Consider the following 24,755-nt stretch of genomic DNA (forward strand, 5'->3'; position numbering starts at 1 on the left):
TTGAAATGTCATTTATTATTTCTTGGAAATCGAAGCATCTCCTGCTCTATACAAGTGATAGTGCTGCAGGATCCAGCAGCTCATTTGTTTTACTATTCCAGAATCATTCTCCTGTAATCCACCATACAATCGGCCTGTGGTGGTGCGTATCATTTTGAAGGTGAATCAAATTAAATGATATTTTGGATTTGAGTCCTATCAACAGAGCACTATATACTGGGTAACAGATGGTAGTAGGTGACTGCCACAGTCACAGCCCTCATTACTTTTTTCTCTCTTTATTAAAGTCTCCCTGACCAAAACCATCCATCTTTTGCTTTCTCCACCATTATCTACATCATCTGTTGCTGAGATTCTTTCATCTTCCATTCAATATGTGCCTAGCTGTTCTATAATGTACATTTGCGTCATGGATCCATTGTGCAGCTTTATCAATTACTGACAGTTTTATCATGCAATTGGTAACATTATCAGCAAATATATCTTATGACTTTAAGAAGCAAAACACATTAATGTGTGCAACTCTCAGTATAAACATTTATAAATAGCATTACACAGTTCCATGTATAAACAACAACAGAGAGTCATCCTTTGTAGGAAAAATTTCATATATATGTACTTTTAAATTGATATTTAAAAGTGCCCACTGAGTCAGCAAGTCCAATATTTAAAGAAGTTCCATATTTTGTGGGTATAATAGCCAAAAGTAGCACCTCTGAAGGATTTTGTGACAACCTTGGGAGCAGTTAAAAGACCAGCTTCAGAGGATCTTAGGATTCATGGAGGACCGTAGAGCATTAAAGTGTCTGTGATATAAGAGGGGACAAGGCCATTTAGTGCTTTAGAAACTAAGATGGGCAATGAGCATCTTCTGCAGCCTCTTCTATGGACTCATATTATGCTCTAGCTCTAACTGGTGACATTTTAAACAAGGCACACCTGTAGTACATCCCCACTAGAGAGCCCCAGAATAAGTACAGCTAAAAATGATTCCTCATTAAAACAGAAATTTCGCTTCAGTACATTTTTTTTAACGACCTAACATTATTGCCAAAGACACCAATGTTCAGTGTATTTTTAGTGAGACAAAGTGATACATTTGCTCTTAATGCATACAGGAGGTGTTATTAACATTTGCCATTCCCTACATTTAAGTGTGAGGAACTGAGCTGTTACTCTGTGGAATCAGCACTTAGTCTAAGGGACGTGTATGAATATCAATGTTTGCTGGGCTGGATCATTGCCTATTCTTGATACAATAGATGTGAAAGCATTTATTAATGGCGATCCTTACAGAAACACGTCAGCGCTTGTGTTTCAGCCGTTTCATCAGAAATGAATGAACTGACATCTAAAGCCAGCTCTTCTTTTTCTACAGCAGCAGGAATTTGGCAGCTAGCGTCTGACCTCCAGGCATGCTAACAGGCTAACGATACGCTAATGTGTCCCATTACGCCCGATTTGCCAGGAGGGGATTCTTTTAGCTGAGCATCATGCTGCTGGTAGATTTCAGATGGGCACTGTATAATGATGTGCGCCTTTCTTCCTGGCTCATAAAAGATACAAGGAGTAGTCCTGCTGAGAGTCATTAGGAGGGCCATTTACACTGTGCCTTTCTTATTCACACACTTTTTTGCGGTCTTTGAAGAGAGCCACAAGGCTACGCAGACATCATGAAAATTAAACACGAGCGGCCACTCGGGCTGAAAGTAGTTCTTGTGAAAGAGTACTAAACAGCTGTTCAGCATTAGCAAATATTACCAAAACCAGTGTTTGATTTTAAAGCTTTTAAAGTAACAAATGAATGAATAAATAAACAAAATACTTATACAAAAACAAAAAATCTAATTGTTCACCAAGGTTTGTGTTTCATGCTTGCACTTGCAGAGCATAAAACACAAATTAGCATGGTGTGATGCCAGCGAGTGGAGGAAACCACATACCATTTTCTGCCTCCTCTCTCTGGCCCTCCTATTACCATTCCATCGACAAACTGAATCCAAGGTTGATTTGAATTGCACCACTGTATGACCTCTTATTTATTCATTGCTTTTCTCTCTCCTACATACTATTAAATCTAATTTTTTTCTTTTTTTTATCCAGTACAGCAGCCGCCACAAACTGTGAGCACCAATGGGACACCACACTTCCCAGTGAGTGAAAAAGTAAGATGAAAAGCTGCAACATTGTTATAAACTCCATTGTTCTCATCTTTGACACTGTTTTGTGATTTTGTCATTTTCATCACACTGATCGATTTTGACCAGAACCATGACAGTGGCTTTGCAACTGACTTCATGGACCGTTTGAAATCTCTCTGAATTAGTTATAGCATTTAGTATAAATTCTAGAATGAGGTGATATGGACATTAAATATATGCATATATTCTGGAAAGTTAATTGAAAGTTCATCAAATTGATGCTCAATTAGTGCCAATAATTTCATGAAGCTGTCCTGTTCTTTTATTTGCATAATTGTTCAAGAACTATAAAAGATTTAGGATTTATGCACAGGCATAGTTAAATAAATAAATAAAATCTTGGGCCAATAAGAACTAATCCTGTATATGATTTTTTTCCCCTAAAGTGTTCATTACTAGAAATGAGCCTCCTTGCTTAAAAGAATAAAGCATTTCTGCCATCATTGTAGAAGTTATTACTTTTATGAAATAAACATTAGACTTTAGGGGGAAAGAACAAAGGAGACAAGCAAACTAAAAGAAAAAACTCAGTTTTAAGTAAAGAAACAAAGATGTGTATTCACTTTGTTACATGAGCGATTGAACTTTGTATTTTTGAATTTGTGCTGGGGTGTATTAAAGCTGTAATGCAGTGCTATATATGTCTTTAACATGTTTGTCTAGCCCACCATCTACTAAATGAATTGATCACAAGACAACAACATATATATATATATATAAAATTCCTGGTATATTTACCTGTGTGGTATCAGTGAGTGCATACAGATGTTCTTGTGCAATCAACCTGTGCATTAAAAGTGATACATTTACAATATGTTTTGGGGATAGAGTGGGAATTAGCATCAAGGTTTCAAAAAAAATGATGAACTGACTTAAATGAAGCTGCCAAAAGACGCTAGTAATTAAAATTTAATACCTTATTTGAAGACTCCTTTTGATTCTGTTGAACCAGAGTGTTGGTAAGCAGCCCTGTGCAGTCCCCCACTGATGGATAATTACTCCATTACGATGATACATGTGAAATCGGCCCACTGTTTACTCTTTGCTTGCCCTCTCACATTATGCTGTCTGCTATGCTTGACAAGAAAATTACAAAAGAGCCTGGGCAAGGCAGCATTGAGGTGTGTGTGTGTGTGTGCGTGCGTGCGTGCGTGCGTGCGTGTGTGTGTGTGTGTGTGCGTGTGCATGTGTGTGTGCGTGTGCATGTGTGTGTGCGTGTGTGTGCGTGTACAAGACAGATGGAGGAATGGAGCAAAGACAGTGGTGGATCGTGGTCATCATGATGCTGTATGTAAAATGTTTTAAAAGTGCAATTTCTGGGCAAATAACACTTCATATCAACAGACTCTACGATCAGTGCTGATTATGAACTTGGTGAAAGAAATTACAGACACCCTTTTTCAATTAAACACTGTCTAAACGCATGACAACCAAGAAGTGATATGAGGAAATGTAATGCATACCCCTTTGTTAATTAAGAGGAAGGCAGGGAGCTGAGCAGTATCACCTTTATTTCAACAAACTTGCAGTGATTACATTAGGAGATACACTGACATCACTCTGGCAGAAATTTAATTGAAGGTCATCTCGCAAAATGGTTAGGTAGAGACATGTAGACTTAAACAGCAAGTGTAATTACGCTTTGATAATAAATATGTTCAAAGGACAAAGCTTACACTATGCTGGGGCAGAATGACCAAGTACCAGGAGAGTCTAAAGTGAAAGAGGTTGCATGGGGTTGAAAGTAACATCCGCCTTTAAAAGATGTTGAATTACAACAAGTTAATAACCAGTAGTGACTCTGCTCCTGAACCAAATTCAGTGTGGAAAACAAATGTTTCCCATATTTTCCTGACCTCAAGTGTGCGGCACGTATTCAGTGTGTGGGTATCTCAAGTCTCTGGACAAGTTAATCACAACGCCAGCAGCAAACCCTATTGATTCCCATATTCCTTGTCACTCCCGAGAGTTTATGAAATTAAAATGTGTTTGGCGAAACACTAGATAGGGCAACACTATATGTGCCTCAACTTTGACTTTTTGCATTTGAAGGCCTAAGGCTACAATGTACACCATCACCATCAGACACTGCTTTCTGTTCAACATTCACGTGGCCTGATGCCTGGAGTTGAGGTCAGTCAAGTGGGTTTGCAACCAGGAGGTCACTGATGTAGCCTGGAGGAGAGCTTATCTATCTCAGGACACATATGATCAAAGTGTCCATGAGCAAAGCAGTTAACTTAGACTTGCTTCCCAGAGTTGTTTTGTCAAACAAAAAAAGCTAAAGAGCAATTATTTCATTTTTAAATGACAGAATTTGTTTAAAGATGTATATGCCACAGTGCAAATTCTTTAGAACAACCACACATACATATACTGTGGAGTTTTAGGCCATTAGTGGTGCTGTGGAGCAATGTTTTATTTTGTCTGCTTGTCATTTTCAACTAATACAAGTGTGCTGACTTTAGAAGGCAGTAATTCAAATGTTAAGTGCATTTAAACCATAAAATAAGAAGGGAAAGACATGAAACAATAATAAAAGACACTTTAATAACTGTTAGGTTGGTATATCAAAGCTGGCCATCATTTGCAGAAAATATTACCTTAGCAAAGAACAAATCATAAGTAAACCTAATCCAATGTGACGAGAAGATTAGCAAGACTGCGTGTCAATATAAAGAAGCCTTTTTTTTTTTTTTTTTTCAATTTTTAATATGATTTATGAAGAATGAATTACATTCAAACTGAGGTCTCTGGGATTTTCAGTGTAAACATAACTGTTTACAAGAAAACTCAACTACTGCAATATATATCTCAGACACTAAGCCTTTAAAAGCCATACATTGTTAAGCTTTGTTAATTCATTATAACTCAGCCACATTTTCTCTTATCTGCTTCTTTAATAGCAGTATGCATATACAGCTGTTTGTTTTAAACAGTGGATTAGTTCTATCACTGTTTGACCCTATATTCAGCCACATTTACATGCTCCAGTCAAGTGATCTTAGCACTGACAGATTGCCAAGGTGGACTTTTCTGAGAGATTATTCCGAATTGTCCTCCCAATTAAGTTCACCAGCACCCGGCTACAGCTTATCAACACAGTGACATGCTCTACTTTAAACTGAGGTGAGCATATCTGTCTCCAGCAATGACGCATTACCAGGAAGGTGTGCAGCTTTGCGAGATATTACATATTATTCAGCCCATAAAGAAGGAATACACTCGGAGTGATAGCCGAGTGCATACTACACAGGTGCAAGTGCCATCAAGCAATGAGTCCCCCAGCATAATTCCCAGGCGGCCAGGACCTGCGCTGCATGTCATTCCCTTATTCCCTTTGCAAACATTTCTCATTTCCCTCCACTGTCACTGCCTAATAAAAGTGAAAATGCCCCCCAAAAAAGAGACAAAAATAAATAAATAATACAAAAGTCTGAACGATGGACTCAGGAGTCACATTTCTATTCCACAAGGAGGAGAGTAAGCACACTTTTTTTTGGTTTGTTTTTTGTTGGGTTTTTTTGCTATGCTGAAAATCCTGTGTATTTTTACACGCAGTGTTCAGTCGATCAGGGCTGACTATTAGATTATACTGATTATGCATTAAATTAGTCAAAAATATCAAATGCCTGTTGTAGCAAAATGAGTCTTACCATGCTTGTCAGTTTCTGTTGGTACTGATTTGTGATTTTTCTGAAATTGTATTTAAAACCAAAAAAACCTTCTTTTTCAAACAGACTATTTGACATAGATTTACTTTGGACATGCTATAACTATTTTGGCTAAATGCTTACAAATACCCATTAACAATACAGACCATCAATTTCGAGGAAGCAGACTCACTGTTTTGCGTCTTGTGCGCGTACAACTGTAATGAGGTCTGATGCAGTGTATGGCAGTGCAAACACAAATTCTCCTGTCATGCCTGCTTGTAGCCTTAGTTACTGACTATTAAGTTTTCATAACACATCTACAGTATGTCAAAGGAAAGGTATAAGCAGTAGCATCCACAGTGAGCTCATTTTTTTAAGGTGAGTGCAAGAAGTCATTAAATTTTCACTATGATACCAAGACAAGTGGCTTAAGACTGAGCAATAACATTATAACCAAAACATATTTTAATGCATTTAAATAGAATCAGCATAATCAGTGAAGTCGCGTATCTCCAATGTTTTCACGTATTAATCAACTTTGATTAACTTTGGCATGATTTTTCTTTGCCACTCGCCAGTTGAAAATCATCTCAACATCAATCAGCAATGCTGCTTCATCTACCTTGCTATGACCCTCCTCTGATGAATGAAAAGCAACTTTAACAGAGCCGTTCTTTTCATATCCATCTTTTTCACAGATGAGACCAGCCACAACCAACTGTAACGACTGCATGATGTCCAAATCGTAACAATGTCACCAAACTTTGAGAACCATCAACATTGTGAGAATGAGAAAGGAATTGGTAAGTGGAATCAAAACGACGTGTATGTTGATTAATCTCCAGGTCTAAAAAAATGTCAATCATAACAACATCTTACTTTAACCTGATTATCAGTTGATTAACAGGAAGAACTCTGATTTTGCAAGAAGAAATACAGACCTAGATTTATCTTGAGGCATACTCAAAGTCAGCTTTCCTAGTGTCACCATACAGTGACACTGGGAAACTGTATGTTTTTCAGGAGCCCTGAGATCACAAATATGTGTCCTGATGTTTCCCTGCCACTTAAGTAGCACACAAAATGTTCAAATATGCCTAACATAAAGTTAGCTATGAAAAGATAACATAAGATAGTCTTTTATTTCTCCCCACGCCAGGGGAAATTCACATTGTTACAGCAGCTTATGTATCAATAAACATAATAATAGTAATAAAATAATAATCAAATAGTAGTAATAATATTTGCAATATGTACAGGGATGAGAAATGAGAATGAAATAGTACAGGATTGACACACTGTAAAGGGCAACATTTCAAACAAAAAGCTTTTAAAGTGCCATGAACCAAATCATTAGGCTAATGCCTGAAAAATAGAAACTATTAATATTCCACAGTTTGCAAAAAAACAAACAAACAAAAAAAAAAAAAAAAAAAACCTTGGGTTTCACTTACTGTATCTTCATTATCTTTCAGTTCTACTCTCAGATACAAACAGACACCCTCGGAGAGGTAGCATAAACCAACATGTCATTTTACCCAGGTTACAACACTCTTCAGGGACGCTTGACAAAAGCAGATTTTTTTCCGAGCCTTTTGGTGCATGGCAAACACCTTGACTGCACAAATGTGTAATGTTACAACGAGCCACCAATCTGCTACAGCCCTCTGCTTCTTATGTAAATGCTTGTGCTGAATATGATAGTGGATTTACTTTTCAATCTAAGTCTCTTCCAGCTCTGAAAAGTCGATCACCCCGCACAAGGCTTATGCTGAGTCCCATTTCATTCAAAAATTGTGACACTATAATGTCTATGAAAGCAACGCCAAGGATAAAATCATGCATTGTACTCAAAGGCTGGTAAATGTTCAGCAAGTGAAATTATTGAAACTGTAATGGATGAATAAAGCAAATATGTCAATATAGACAGAAGATTACAGAAGAGCAAGAAAAAGCTAGTGGTGAAGTGAGACATAGAAGACCATGCTTTTACTTTTGGCATGTAGGAAATGAGAACTACACAAGCGAAAACACACCAACAAACATTTTGTCCAAAGCTTGACAACAGTAAAAAGCCTATTAGTGAGTAAAAGGTCTGGACATGAATAAGCCTGTGGCCACAGTCACCACTTCTTCCGTAGAAAATAAGATATAAACTGGCATGCACTTAAATGCAATTGCACACATCATGAACAGTGGGCAAGTTGGTTGTTTTGTTTTGTTTTTTTCTAAGTCTTACTCTTAGGTTCTGTTTATGCCTTGAACATGGGAAATAGCTTCTAGGAGGAAAAAAAAAAAAACCCAGAAAGATGTTATTTTGTATGTCTTGGTTGATGGAAAAGCAGCTGCTGGGTTGAGAGACTGGAGGTCATCACAGCTATCTGGTGAGTTATGTGTGGACACAGCAGTCCTGCTGGGCCTGACACTAGCGGCAAAGCAAAGGGACCTGAAGCATAGCCAGAGCTGTCTGATGCATGTCATGCAAAGTTGCTGCGTTATGCTGAGCCAAGACACATATGAAATGGGCCCGGGACTAAACACACCCCTGTAGGCCTGGATTATAGGCTTCATGACTGCCAGAACTCAGACGTTGAGGGCAGAAAGTGTTAATTTTGGCACCCAATATTGATGTAGTTTGCTTTTGATGAAAATATCTATTAGTTTAACTCAATTTTTCATCATCTGATTTTAGTTAGCCTTAGTCAGCAAAACCAAAAGAAATATTTTAGTCTAGCTATTTCAGTGACATTTGAGTCTAATTTTTGCATTTTCTAATTTTTAGATCCTCTGAGCACTTTGAGCCTACAGCTATCACCATCTTTGTGTATGGTTACCTTGGTTACAGGTGCTATTCTCATCTATGGCGAGGTTAATGGAAAAGGCTCAGTGTCCATGTCCGTCTGCTCTGCAGTGATACACACCAACTCTCTTCAGTAAATCCTGCAGCATTATCATCTCCAAACTCTGGCCGTTTGAACAGAACCACTCTCTCTTTCTCTTTTTCTATCCATCCTACTCACCTCACATTAGCAGTACTGCAGATACCTGTTCTCCCTGCTCCAGAGCACCACCACATTCAGAAAATGATTCCCTCACTCAGCCTCTAAAATCCTGTTCCCTGGCTGGGTCAACATGGAGAACATTAATACAGTCTCATTTCTTTAATGAACATCTAGACTGAGCATTGTCCTCAATCCTGGAACTTACTCATTCCTTCTGACAGCAACATGAAAGATATCAGACTGAAAGTAACATTAGTAATGCATCCACATCATCTTTGTTTCATTAACAGTGTTAGATTAACATTAGCTTGCCTTTTCTTTAATGTCAGGTTGCTGCCTGCACATTCATAGCGTGTCTCAACTGTTTTGTTGCCGCTTCTTGTCTAATTGTCATTGAGTTTAGTTCATAAATCTTCCAAAACCCAGTAACATCAGATAATACCACTGACAGCCACACAAGGTTACTGAATTTAGTGTGCTTTTTATTAGTATCAGTACAGGATGCCTGCATCCTAATGAGAGATATTTTGGGCAGCAGAAGAAACATTTATTGATTTTTCATTCGTCCATTAGTCCATGACATCTTGATATATTGCAGTTTTTTTATTGTTTTAGTTTTGTTTTTATCATAAAAAGTTCTTCAATGATTGTCTTTCATCATGGTTTTTGTCATCCAAATTAACACAATGATGCCTCCATATGCATCAACATGGGTGCCCCTAAAGGTTAGTATCTTAGCTACACTATATGTACACACATAAATGCATGGTCTGGAACAGCTCCAGCTCCACTAGCAAGTTCACACAGTTGCGATTATCACCAACAATTCCAGGTAGGCCTGGAAGACATGGAGGCCTGTGGTGCAAGGTCAACAATATCTACTGCCAGCAAATCAACAGAGCTGGTTGTGGGTTTTGGGCGCAAGCAGCAGAGGTACAATAAGACCTTAAGAATACTTATGGGATACTTGTGGAGAAGCTGAAAACCTTCAGCACCTACCTGGGAGTTCACATACTGAGAATCTGAAATACACAGAGACTTAAAGGCTTTTTCTGTGGTGCTGTGGTGATGCAGCATAACAGTGGGGGCATCACTGAGTTGTATGGAATCTGCTCTGCCTAGGATCGTAGAGAGAGTGGTTTGCTCAGCCGAGCGGAGCGTACCATTGGATCTACACTCCTCACTCCACAGAACCAGTGCTAGTAGGATTATAAAGGATCGTCAGCAACAGAATTTCTGATTCTACACTCAGGCTAACGCTTCTGTAGCCACAAGTCTAACACAAAGAAATGGCTTCTTTCCTTAAATCACAAGAATTATTTTTTTTTTTTATATATATATATATATATATATATATATATATATAAAAATTTATATTTATATATATATATATATATATATATATATATATATAAAAATTTATAGTAATGTAAAAAACCTGACTAATACTAGTATCTAAATCTGTATGTTGAATTTTTACCAAGGGAAGCAGGTTAGGGCTCAGCAACATTATAATCACAACAATGACATTTATTATATCAGATGGAAATAGCACCATCATTGGATTTTCTTTCTGATCCATTTTCCCTTTCCCTTATCCCTATATATTTCTTTTAAAAATTATTTTTGCATAAATTCTTGAACCATTGCCTTAAGTCTGTATATGACAAATAACCCTTTGAATCCTTGAATCTATTGCACACATTTTAGCTCCTCACCCAAAGCTGTCCAGTGCAGGGTCAAAAGACTTGCTTCAAATTAATGTTGGCCAGGGAATTACAGCTATATCGCGGTGGCATGGGCATAAGTCTCAACTTTAAAAAAAATTCAAGTGTCACCTGAGGCTAATGCCAGGACATAAAAATAATTAATACAGTCTATGATTTAATGAGTTCCACACCTCGGGCAGTTCACCGACAGAAGCTATATGAATCAATAACGTGGGTCAGAGCCCTCCGAGTTCTCCGTTCTGACTGCTTTAACTTTCAATCATGTCTACCAATTCAATGATTATGAATGCCACGATGGCAATTCTTTTCCAATTGCCTTACTAAAAAAGACATTACACCAGGCCTATTTGCAGCTGCCGGTCCTGGCAGACAGAGACAGGGAGCAAGAAGAAGCGCTGCTTGACACAAATGTTGTGTCGCGCTTTTCTGCAGCTGCCAATTGAATTCAACCTTGCATCCATACAATTCCATATTCATCACTACAAAACTACATTCCTTTCATCTCTATCTATCCTGGACCTTTTCATTTTCTATACATTACACATTGTGACTAAGTGATCAGGCCTCGGAGAGCTTGCACATTTGAGTTCTGCTGTTAATTCTATGCAGTGAATGTCTCAAAGCATATTATCATGTTGTCATCTGCTGGCAACTCGAATCTCCTGGACGGTGCAATTTTTATGACACATCATTTCCATTTGGAAACATTGTGTGTATATCCTCAAAAGCAACAGGAAAAAGTCTAGCATCACGCGGTACAATCTTTGACGTGAAGATGAGATGGCACCACACCAGACACCAAAGCTGAATGAGGGACAATTAGGAAGCACCGGGAAGACGGTCCCCGACATTCTGAGCAAGGTCTGATGAGCCAGTGCAGGGAGAGTTTGTTGTCGAGCCGAAACGAGCCATCTTCTGTGACATAAAGACGAGATGGCAGCACACCGGACATTAAAGCAGAATGGGGAACAATTATGAAGCACCCTGCAATCAAGGGGGTCCCCGACAGGCTGAGCAGGGTCTGATGAGCCGGCGTGTCACTCCGGAGCTCCAGGGCTTCACAGCTAATCAACCAGCAAGGAGGGGCCTGAGGGGCACGATCACTCAAGCCCTCCATCACAACGCCAGAAGGAAGGCAATCACCAGCCCATTTCCATGTGCTGCTATTCCCTCCCCCTACTCCTCCCACCCCCAACCTTCAACTCTCAAATCAAGGTGCACAGATGACCAGGAAAGCACAGGATAGAAGCAAAGGTGGCTGGTAGGTGCAATCAAATGAAGTGTTCAAAGAGAGATGAAAGAAAAAGCCAGAGAAAGAGAAATACATTCAGTTCAGCAAGTGGTTTGCTCAAGACATTTAATATGTTTAAATAATCATAAATGGATTGGGAACATGAGGGGAACAGACTGAATGAGGCTCAATTGCTTTCCAACCAGCAGCTGGTAAGATCTCAGTGATTGGGCTTGCAAATTAAAATGCAAGTCTTGTAATACAGTGTGTTGCGGAGACAGAAGGTGTACGGGTCAGGAAAGGTGAGAGAAGGGAGTTCTCATTTCACCCTGGCAAGGGATTAACACAATGAGCATATGTTAGCAGGGTCACATTTTCTGCCTGATGAGAAAAGAGGAAGACCAATGAATGGGACCTAAAGAAAAGCTTTTCTTTAACCCTCTTAAAGAGAACATGACTTCAATGGCTATTTCTTTTCATGAGGACAAAAAGATGGGGAATAGAAGAAAGAGACAAGAGAAGGGGGAGTGGGGGCCTCCCTTTCTATCAGCATGATACATATAATATAAAACAAAAATAAATTAATAACTGGAAAAATGTGTGACAGGCCTGCAGCTGGATACTGTTCACAATGCACAAATGGAAGACAGCACATAATTGTTGGAGGTAGTATCTCCTCCTGTCCTCTGTTTTAAGTTTGGCAGTGGCTGGAGAGGCTCCCTATAATAATAGGTTCCACTCAGAAAAGCACACATAGACCAGGCTCATCCTGTCATCTCATACTGTCCTCCGAGGGCAGAATATTGACAAAGAATGTGACGTCTCTGATCTGTCGTTACCCAAGCTAGGTCGTAACAGACTGGAACTCCAGATCACCAAACCTGCTGATCGCCTCATTTTTTCCTAAAGCCTCTGAAAGAGGAAAACATGATTCCTGGGAATGATCTCCTGGGAATTCAGCCTCATTCTCCTCTCTGACTTTCTCCCCTGCTGAGGAGAAGGACCATTTCATGAGCACTTGGTAACTTTCTGTTTCAAAATGTTCTACGCTAAGCTTTACTTACTTACACAGGACAATGAAGAATGTTCAATGTGTTTCATATCATTCGCTATACTGAGACTTTTCAAAGTCTTTGTGCTGGTTACTACATTAAACTGACTCTATACTGTTATTTATCATAACATCACAGATTAAGTTAAGAATTATGATTGGTCTGTACATTAAAATTACAGAACATTTTGCAAACATGACAGTGTCCTGAAGTGCAACTTTATATAGCTTCATGCAACTTGTTTTGTCCTACCAAAAGTCCAAAATGATCAGTTTACTATTACATAGAACAAAGACAACAGCGAATCTTCACAAAATGAGAAGTTGGAACAAATAAATGCTTGGTTATATAAAAGGCTAATGATCAGCTAATTAGCTGATTGTCTCAGTTCCACATTTTTTGGATAAACTGGTTATTTAAACTCATTATATATTTATTTATAGAAGAAAAAAACTGAATGTCAAATGACAGTTGTGAGATATGTAGCGACCACAGGTTTACTGACATGAATAAATTCATAAGTGGTGACACTGTAGCCGTTTATTGTTTGGTAATTTTACTAACTTCACATAGTCAACAATGCTTAGATATTCTGCTGACTGACTAATTGAAAAATAATTTCATTTATGTTTTAATTCCTTTTTTTAAAATATTCAAGATATATTTTCACATACTGAGTATTATATTCTGTTCTCAATGCAGGAAAAATGGTCCTACCCACATTTGAAGTAATTAAGGCTTTGGCAGACAGGCGATCCATATGTGAACAGTGCAGAGGGAGGCTGAGCAGCATATTAGCTGAGCATTAATTCTGTGATGCCAGCATGATGCCAATTATTTTTAATGTGGTCAGTGTTCTGATAGTTAGAAATTTCTCCAAGTAACAATGAAGGTAGAGAGAAAAAAGCCACTTGGTGAAAAAGGAAAGTACACTCAAAAAATCTGTTTAAAGAAAAATAAGTGAATGTTCGGGTGGTATAAATGAAAAGAAAATAATGTGTAAATGTAAGCCAGGGATATTAACATCCTGGAGGTAGTTAAACATGACTTTATTTACCACCATCACACCCACTTCCGTCCAGTTTATGACATTTTCTAATAGATTCTTCAAGACATTTAGAATATTGACAATAGATTTATCTGTCTAGACAAGTAATCAAAGCAAAATAGGCATTTTTTTTCTTTTGTTGCTTGAGTCCCAGAAGACTGAAGACATTTTATTATGGTGACCACTTGTGACCTAAAATTACATTTAGCATTTATTACAAGGATAAAGCGCTGAGGTTTTGCAGACACACACACATACACACACACACTACCGGTATAAAAGGTCACAAACACTGTAAACAGAAGCTGTAAATATGTTTGAAAGAATACTGATGATATCTCATGCTAATGTTTTATGGCATTTCTGGCTAAAAAGCCAGGCAAGAAGGACATGCATTGTTTGCTCTGGCAATGGAAATAATCAGCCTAATACGCTGCAGATGCCTCATTAAGTTTGCATATGATTATTGCAGCATTACTTCAATTGATCCTTTTCATCAAACCAGATAATGCTTGCTGATTGCAGATTATTTTGGTGCAGGCAAATTTTACGGTATTACGTACAATCTTGGTGAAAAGCTGTTAGGGGCATAGCTCATATTTTGCCTGATTTTATTCAGAAATTATCCAAATTTCACTGAATTAATTGTCTTATTTTCTGGACAAGCAAAATTATGTATCTCTGAGGTCAAGGGTTTGGAAAGCAGAAAGGGTAACTGTGGATGTAAGTTTTTAATACATACAACAATGTACCATAATTTATGGCTCAGGAGAATAAAATGACGGTGTGAGCTTTTCATAAATTATGATAAAGCAGTGGACTGATTAAACTGTATTAAAATTGACACTGGGTGCGGTGACAGTGTTTAAAAAAAATTTGAGATTGAACACTGAATTAATGGGAGGGGCACTTGAGGCTCGAAACAGAGGCACTTGAGACTGAAAAACTTGATTTAGGAACAATCAGAAACCGCATTCTTCATTAACTCTCTGTGATAGAAAATTGATTCGAACAAAAAAAACCTGCTGCTTAATCACAAGCTATAATCTCCCCTAATCAAACCAGTTCGCCAACTATACGTGGTTACTATGACAGCCATCTGTAGTTTCCAAACCTCATCTGAGAGGGTAAATAAGAAAAAAAAGGCTGCAGGACAGTTGGTTACTAGCTTTTCTGGCTTTACATTAAAAGCCCTAATTCATACAAGCATCACTAATAGCTTTACTAAAATGTACTGCCAGCCTCAAACCGCCCACAGCCTCTCCTGCTCTTCCCTTCCCTGTCAATGATAATCTCTGTCTTGTTCCATATATCTTAAGGTGGTCACATGCAGACAAGCTGTCTTCAGATGAGTCACAGGGGAACATTTTGCGGTTAACCACACTGCTCTCTAGGGGCAACCTGGACAGTGGATCGGCAGTCGGTAAAACACTCGCTGAAACGGAGAACAGCCCATCCTAGATTGTCTTGCCTGCACACAGCGCGAGTGCTGAGTGGAATCTTCTGGGTATTGGCTGTGTTAACTAAATTGACACTGGCTTCCAACCTCCTGGCTATCCATCAGTGGAGGGATGAGCGCAGGGGCTAGAGAGGTAACCCCCGAGTCGTATGCACTTCCTGCAGTAGTCCTCGCATTTGTTACTGCCGGGATGAAAAGGATGTGTGGGGGGGCAGAGAAAAAAAAAGATGTGTGAGGCAGATTGCGGGAGGAAAGGATCTCTGTTTCCCCCTGATATTTTTGGTGATAGCCATTCATTTGTAGTGTTTTTTGGCCTGAAGAGGTTTGTCTTATCTGTTCCTTCTCGTTCTCTCTGGGGGGAAAATAGAGGGTGAGTCGTCTCTAGCCTGCTCTCTCACAGTTGATTAGTAACTCCTGCTCTACCCCTATGCTCCAGGGATTCTATGCCAGCTCCCCTTATACATCCCCTTGTCATGCACACACTCACACTTCCTCTCTTTCTCTCATTCCCTCCCCTCCTAAACACACGCTCATGCACTCACATCTCCCTACAGTCATGGAACAGCAATTTGAGGGAATCACACAACCAAGACCTGACATTTGCAGTGCACCTTTAACAATGAGAGCTTGATTAAAAGGGCAGAATGAAACACGGTTGCCTTCCATTCATTGTCCTTAGCCCAAATTAAATAGGATTTAGACCTGGACGCTGCGGTTGATACCTCCACTGTCAAAATTTGATTGCTTTAAAGCAGTGGGAAGAAAAGGTCTTGTTATTGCAATGCATGTGTGTTACTATATGCAACTGAGGTGTCGGGGGGGTGACCAAGTTTACACAGAGCGTCTGGGTAAAGATAAGGGTGACGCTTACGCAGGGAGAGAAAGCAAAGCTAATACTGCTTCGGTGAATGCCATGGCGTTTGAAAGGCACAGGAATAAAGCTGAGTTTTATCTGGCTTGGGGCAACACACAAAAGGAGCCAGCACTGCAACGTGGCGAGTTTTTAAATTGGGATCAAAAGGTTCAAGCTAATTAACCAGCTAAATAAGTGTCCCCTAGCTTCATCTATGTAACAACCCGCATTCGTTCTCTCTCCCTCTGTCTCTTTTTGCTGCAGTGCTTTGCGCCCCTACCGTGTGTGCGCGGTTTGCCAACGTATACAGTGTGTCTGGAAAAAGTGAAGACAAATTGCTCCCCATGCTGAAATGTAAAAAATAATCACCAAATTACCTCCAACAAGATCATTCTAATTAACTATGTTATATTGCTAGCGTGACCCTGAAAGCCCTGTGATCAAGCTTTCTTCTCAAACTGTTTTGATGCTATTCGACTTTTCCAGCAGAGCCCAGAGGAGGGCTGAGATGGGAGAGTCAAATGGAAAGGACAAGGGCACATAATAAAGACAAATGGCTAGAGCATGAAATTTGATTCATTGCCCTGGTACAGCAACATTCACAGGGAAATAGCCAACATTGACATGCCATGAATTTCAAAACACTGTCAAATCCAAAAAGCGCACGTCCCACTATAATGACATTGAGTCCCTGAGAGGCTTGCAGGGGAACCGGGAAACAAATTGTGGACCAAATCAGTCAGATTGCTGTTTTTGATGGACATCTCTATGTCAAATTGTGAACAATTTTAAGGAGTTGTTTTACCCAAATAACCACACAAACAGCACTTTTGAGACTTGATTAAGATCTGTTTAGGCAGGTAATACAATTTTATTTGCTCAAATTTTGAGACGTGTTCTGTTTCTTTTAGACCTGATTTAAAGATTCTTCTTCTAGTCTTTAAAAGCATCCAAGACCTTGTGGCTAGAATCAGCTCACTTAAATTGCTGGGTGGTAATTTACAATCCATCTCTATAATTCACTTTAAAATTGGGAGCTTTCAGTTACTATGGCCCCTAAATGTGGTATTCCCTTCCAGACAAGTTCAAGGTGATTGATGCACTCCCGCCTTTTCCTTCCCTTTACTATTTTAATCTTTTTCTCTGCCTTGTCTTGATGTCATTCTTGAGTATATTTTTTTACAGTCCAGTTTCACTAAAAACGTGCAACAACTGTGTTGGTCTACAGTGCACAGTGTATGATTTTCATTAAAAAAGTGAAATTGTGACATGCTGTATTTTGTAAGGGTTTATTAATGGGAAGGATAGTCATCATTTTAAGGGGTGTATTTTAACACTGAAACCGTGATCTTTTCCAAACCAAGTACTTTGGTGTCAAAACGCTGCCATATAGGTCAATGTTAAGTCTCTAATTCAAAGTCGATTATACATATATATATATATATATATATATATATATATATATATATATATATATATATATATATATATATATATATATATATAATATTTTTGTAGCATAAACAAAGCAAATTGCCACAAAAAACAGAATTTCAGAAAATAGGGAATAAAAATGAAAGTAAACATTGACTGAAAAGTGTTTGAGTATATTTTTACTCAAACTATGACCTTTTCCAAAAACCCAACTAAGTAGTTTTAATGTCTAAACTTGATCCAGGTAGTTTTGTTGCATATACCAAAGCAAACATTGACTGGAAATGATTAAAAAAAAAAAAAAAAAAAAACAGCAACAGAAAATGAAGGTAAATGCGACTAAAATGCAAGAATGTGTAAAAATAATAATGATCCCTATTGTTGGTCCACACAGATTAGAATTTCTATCTCAAGAGTGAAAATTCTGTACTTGGTTAATTTCATCAACACCTCTGTAGCCTTCTAATGCCGACATGGTTGCTCTTTTTATGTGCGAAACAAAAGAAACTGATTAGTCGTGTGACATGAAATTTGTCACATCATGCAGACACAGGCCATAAGAAAAGAAGAAGTCAAAAAGTTTTACAGTCTTTATTGTGAGACCACCACATTTTCTTGCTGTGTATCAGTGCAACCATTAACATCTAAATGTGCTACTGAGTTGATTTTGTTTAAATTCTATTTTTTTTGAAGCCACAAAACATATTCCATTCACTGCCATTGTAGAAATATCTGAGGCAAAATCTAAGAACCCAGATAAAACCAGGATTATCTTAATGGAATTACACCGTCAAGGACAAACAACACTGTGTTTTTGGTTATTTGGGTGAATTAACCTTTTAAAGCTCCTGTTCTACTCTCAAATTTTACATATGACAGACAATAAAATATTGGCTGCAAAATAATATCTAACCTGCATAAAACTGCAAAAAGATTGTCTCACTTTTTGAATGAAACAGCTGAAATTTATAGCCCTACCCACCACCCACCACCTTATTTATTTCAATAGGCAGAAGCATATGCTTTCAGCAGACCTTTAACCACGGAGCACCCACTTTGTAGTGCGATATGAAAACACCATCTGGTGTGTGAGCAGTGGCTAAGCTAAGCTAGCTGGGGCTAGATAGGGCCCTGCTGTGCCACAGGATTATCTTACTGGTTGGTAGATCCGCTCTATTAGCCCCTAGTGGCTTGGATTATTGGATGATCATTACTATGTGTGACTGAACATAGAGCTAAGTACCTGCACTTCCTTGACACACTTGTTTTGGTAATGTTAGTGATCAGATACAGTCTGTCCACCTAACAAAGCATCATGCATTTATGATACCCTGCTTGAACATACTCACACAATTTATTTGATATACTCTGATTTGGATTCACGCTGTATGCTCTGTGCATATTGACTGTCTTTACTGGCTTCAATTAAAGGTAGGTTTTGTGCTTCAGAAAAAAAAGAGATTATGGCACAGCTAGAGCCCATATTTGTTAGTGGAAGTAGAATGTTCCTTTCTAATGCCTCTAAACAGGATCACAGACGAGTAGAGAAGATGGCACATTCAGAGACGGGTCCTCTGCTCAACAAAACGAACATCTGCCGTTTCTCATCAGTGAGATTGAAGCTAATGATGAGCCACGAGTGTGCTGACAAAGAGAATGGAATTGGATTGTGTACAAGAGGCCCAGTGAGACCAGACATATGTTTTAGAAAATGTTCTGGATGAAGTATGGGTTTATATAGTGTGCGTTGGTGTGTATGTGTGTGTGCAAGCTAAGATACAGATGCCCGTGAGTGGAAGAGGCAGAGAATGGGCCTCTGCTCTTGCATTTGCAGTTCGTTTATCCATCCATGTTTATACAAGTGGATGAAGAGGAGCGTGTTAGCACAGGTAAAACAACCGTTGTATTCCTCCCATTTCAATCTCTGCTTTTGCTAACAGATAATGGAATTACACATCAAAGAAGCTCCTCTCTGTATCCAATTCTTATGTGACCTCTACAAGCCTTTGTTCATATTCACCACAACAACTCGCAGGCCCCATGTCTCCGCCAGCAGGCTTCTCCATGCTTCCTCTCTCTCTGTCTAGGGAGAGAATAAATTTAGATGACAATGAAATATTCATTTCCACTCAGCAACTGATGGCCATCTTAATTTGATGCAACTTTTGATGCAACATCTCCTCATTGTTCTTTTTCATCACCAAATACTTTTTTTTTTATGTCTTCTTCCCACTCTTCCCACCCAACCATAGCATCCCTCCTTTGGGTAATTCTCAACACGAGCACCCCTTTGGATTTGACTTAGTTAAAAGTAGAACTGAAAAGTACCATTACAGCTTTTTGCAGTCTCTTGAAATATGTCTGAGTCATTTCAGATGAGACATTTGCACAAACCCCGGTGAGGAGGATCTTCGGGAGCATGCGAGTGGAGTGCACTCTATAGCCTGCTAGAAGAGGTAATCACATGAAAACTTCTCAGTCTCTTGCCGCTGCTGGTGTGGGGATAACGACAAGCCACTGAAGTGGCTCTGTGTTTGGAGACTTCAACCAAAAGTGGTGACCACAAACGCGATTTATCCCACTGAAGCTTCTGAGTGGTCACACTGCATACATCTTCAAGTGCTGCACATTTGTCAGCTTACTCTTAAATGCTGGGGTGCTTTCACAGAAAATAATTAAATCTCAAGTCTCCTGCACAAAGCATTTCAGGAAAGCTAAATTAAAAAAAATAAAAATAAAAATGCAAGTGACCCGGTGTTGGAAAGGCAGAGCGAGGCCCGAAGGAAATGAAATCAACATGAAATCATGAAGGGGATTGATTAACTGGCACTGATTAAGTGCTTTAAGTATTAGCTAGATAAAGTAATTGATTATTCAATAAATCCCTGTCAGGCAGTGAATAACCTCACTGAGAGAGAAAAGAAACAACAAATGATAAATTAGTTTAATCAATCCACAGATGAAAGAGACAATGTACAATGATCTGTCATTACTGTATGCTTTAATGATATATTATTCTAAAAGTATTCCGAACATAATTTTAAATTAGGGCAATTCCTGTCTTGAGAAGAAACCGAGGCATGAAGGGTTTTAATATATTGTATGCAGAATGCCACTCACTGTGGTTACAGAATAAAGCAAAAAAATCAACTACCAAATTCAATGAAATCATCAGTGTACTACTTTAATGTGTCTTTTTTTCCATGCTGGCAAACATACAAATTATCTACAGACACATGCTATCTTTAGAGAGAGAGAGGAAAAAAATCACATCGCCATCCTTGAGCACTTTCGTCTTTATTATAAAAACATTATGTTATCAACTGAAATGGTTCCTGGATGAGATGAGAGTTTGCAAAACATGTCAGGAAGAAAGAAAAAGAACTATGAAAGGCAAGCAGGGGGGAGACTAAAGAGAAGCACAGCATGTAAGAGGACAAATACAGAAGGAGCAGTCTTTTATTCCCTCCAACAAATAGAAGCTGCTGAATGAGACGGAGCGACCATCTGGCCTCAACTTAGAGCAATGCACTGTAAAAGCACTAAAATCAATGGCAACAACTCTACCTTGGATGCCCACCATTACCCAGATGGTGTACTTGGAGAACTGCAGGCCACCTAACCAAGAGCAGACACAGAACAGAGAGCGCCGTGCTCAAATGCCACCGCCCACCTCGATGAATTTCACTGGTTCGCTTGTGTTGGTAACCAGTGCTGAAGAGCGACATTAGCCCCCGTGCACTGACTATAAGAGAGCCCTCAGTTGGTTTTAGCAGGGTAGCCGTGACACAGAGCACCCATACAGATTTGCACACCGAGTTCCAAATAAATTTAAAAAAAGGGAATAAAGGTCCACTACGCTTCTACTCCAAAAAGCGCTAACATTCTCTCATAGAGAATACTTACAGTATGTTTACAATAATACACACGCGTTGCATATTTCAAACACACCCTCAAGCGTATCCACTAGGATAGATAAAATTCAATTATGTAAATGTTATTTTATAGAATATTATTCATGATATTTTCACGAGCTGTTATTTTTAAGGTGGACAAAGTAAAGTGAATACACATGTGGCTGCTGTACATAAACACACTCTGTTTTAAAAGAGCATACAAAGACATGGGCCTTTTGATTTCCTTTTTTGTTTTGCCGTTGAAGTAAATTCCGCAACCTTCCTTCCTCGCATGTCCCTCTTCTCAACTTGTCAAAATACAATCTCAGGAACACAAGAAAACCAAACTGCTCCTGCACCACAAGCAATGATGGATTCTATAAAAAGCAATGGTGCGACTGTAGCACATTTCAGGGTAAATTTGTCTCAGCACTTTGACATTTTTAAAAACAAAGCCTGTCAAGTCTATTTCAGGTCTTCATTTGAGCTGCTGCCACACAAAAAAATAAATAAACAAACAAATAAATAAATAAATAATATTGAGAGGAAAAATGGCCCTTTGACCAAACAGTTTTAGTTCAGTTTAGTAGAAAGAGAGCTTTAGGATTTATGCTGTGTTTTTTTAAGACATCACCAGATTCCATACACTGCGATGTCAGAAGTCACGGCTCTTCAGAGAGCAGCAGTCAATCACAGGTAGCTGCATGCTGGGCCTGTCTGATGGCTGCATATGACACTCAGCAGTAAACATTATTCTTAGACTTTGTGTTTCTGTGTGTGTCTGTAAGCTTTTATTCAAAATGTTTATAGCAAATATACAGAAAGTTAGCATTCATTTTAAGTTAAAGTGTTATAAAATGTGTACTATAAAATCTAGCACGTATATCTCATCAATAAGTTTTTTGTTTGTTTTTAAATTAATATAGCTTTCCAGGGACCACCCACAGACCTGACTAGGAATTAACAATTGCAAAATCAGAGGATGATGCTGAGGATTTGCAGATGTGTCACACAAGGAGACAACTGGCTTATAAAAGGCCATTTGCTGCTCTTAGAGTAGGATGTGGAATATGGAATTTTGCAACATTCATCCACTTCCAAGCATCAGTTCTACCTGGAAGACAAAATGCCATTAAGATGCTCTCACTCTCTGCCTGCGTTGTAGTACTATGTTAATGTGGGGCAATGCCATTTTGAGTAATTGTCCTGCATGGCACTCTGCCAAATGTCAAGAACGATTTGCATTCTGACAAAAACGTATTGATCTTCATTCTGTCCCTGTCTCTTGGTCGCGCAAAATGTTTCATCGCATCGCCAGCCTCCGAATGACAATTCTCACATTGTTCCTCAGTGAGTGATTGGGGGGAAAAAGACAAAGCCAGCATAGACTTCCTTCTGGATCTCTCACAGTATGTGCAAAAAAGAAAAGTAACCAGTATTTAAGTGCACAACTTAGATCGTTTTCTGTTCTGATTTGTCTGATAATATGAGATACAACTTCATTTCTCTTTCTCGACTAGATGATGTCCAAAACTTTCTATACTGGAGCTGATCTTCTCAATTTTAAACTGTAGTATTTAATTGAACAGACTGTCCTCAAAAAATGTATTTCCAGAAGGCATGGCAATGAGCCTGAATTTAGCTGGTGACTCAACATGCTGGCTGTAGAAAATGGAACAGACAAAGCAGAGTGCATAGAGGTCACACTAACCCACAATATTCCATTGCAAGGTCTCTAAGTGCAGAAGGCATCCTCAATTTTACAGGCGACCGTGTGCTGTTATGTACTTCTCTCCTGTTGCTGCCTGGCTGCCTCATGTTTAAATAAAATGAAAATTCACACCCGACCCGGCTGAGGCGGACGGTAAATGAAATGGAGCGCTCATCGAGCCCACTCCAAAAAACTAACTGCTGCAGCCGTGAAAACACGAAGCAACACTCGCAGTGAAACGCGCTGAATATGGAGCAACTTTCAAGGTTACAATACAAACGCGTGACCATGTGTGTGTGAGTGTGTTTGTGGATCTAAATGTGGACAACTTACCTATTCGAATAACATGAGGCATCCCGTAAGTGTACTGAATCCAAAAGAGACATGCAATCAGCGATGTCCAGTATTCCCAAATCGCACTCCGGGGAGACAGCCAAGTATTTCGCATGGTTATAAAGTCGCGGGATCCACTTTTTAAAATTCCAAAGACGAGTCAGAATTGCTCATCAAAACTGAAATCGGCGGAGCATATATGGATTTTAGTGTCTGCGACAAGTCTGCGCTCATTGTACTTGGTGCAACATTCTCCCAGGGTTTCTTTCTTTTTTCTGTTTCTCACAAGTCTGAGAGCGACTCGGTCAGGATGGAACCCGCCAGTCCCTCACAGGCAGATCAGCGAAACACCTGCGACTGCAGGCTGCTACAATAAGCCTGCAGGAGTCTCTGTATCCCCTCCTACCGACGATGCTATCTATCTACTGGCAAGTACCACGGCAACAGCCGAGTCGGACTCCTGCACCGCTGTGTGGAGGAGAACTGCGCCTGCGGAACTTTGGGTTGCCTCGAACGATTCTGTCGTCCGAAAGACAGACAGAGAAAAAATGTTGCACGATGAGTGCTGAGGAATTTCAACACACTTCAGTGACTCAAAAAAAAAAGATCTTGCTGCAGTTTAATCATTACAGTCCTTCATTTCACTTAATATAACAGTTCAGAACACTGAAGGAAATCTGCTCCGCGACGCTCCTCTCCAGTTGCGCACGATTGCGCGAAGCTGGTTGTTGAAGGACGTCCAGATCTACTGAAAAGGACCTCTGTTACACAGTGTTCGTTTAACAAATCTCCTAGTTTGCACAGGATGGAAAGGTAGTGCGGAAAAGCGGTGCATCTGCGTGCGTCTGACGACCCTCCTTCCACAGTGCCACTAGAGGCACGCGTCGTTACGCATATTTGTCAAGTATGTCCAAGAAGTGTTTTATGGATGTGAGAGGGATCCGAATAAGCACCCATGATTCTCCACTTTTCTAAATGTTGTGAACACTTTCATTATGAGAGCCATTAATTTCCTCATCATTTTTATCACTGCAATTTGGGAGTTGTGTTACTGTGTTCTCAGGAATGTTAAAGATGTAGTTTTTTCTTTCTATTCTGGCACTGAGATAGAAATTGCAATATAATTTTCTGCCTCAAGCAAAAAAGAAA

The 24,755-nt window shown here is 39.2% G+C and overlaps 1 protein-coding gene across 1 annotated transcript in view; it reads right to left on the minus strand.

Annotated features, from left to right (window-relative positions):
- grik3 (glutamate ionotropic receptor kainate type subunit 3) overlaps positions 1-24,470 on the minus strand; it is a 95,744-nt gene extending 71,274 nt beyond the window's left edge. Inside the window, exon 1 of the mRNA XM_035950820.2 lies at positions 23,607-24,470. Coding sequence (XP_035806713.2) covers positions 23,607-23,721 — 115 coding nt within the window. The 5' untranslated portion in view covers positions 23,722-24,470. The remainder of the gene's footprint in view (positions 1-23,606) is intronic.
- Between the last annotated feature and the right edge of the window lie 285 nt (positions 24,471-24,755).

This window comes from Amphiprion ocellaris, chromosome 9 (assembly GCF_022539595.1).
Source record: "Amphiprion ocellaris isolate individual 3 ecotype Okinawa chromosome 9, ASM2253959v1, whole genome shotgun sequence".
Lineage (NCBI taxonomy): Eukaryota > Metazoa > Chordata > Actinopteri > Pomacentridae > Amphiprion > Amphiprion ocellaris.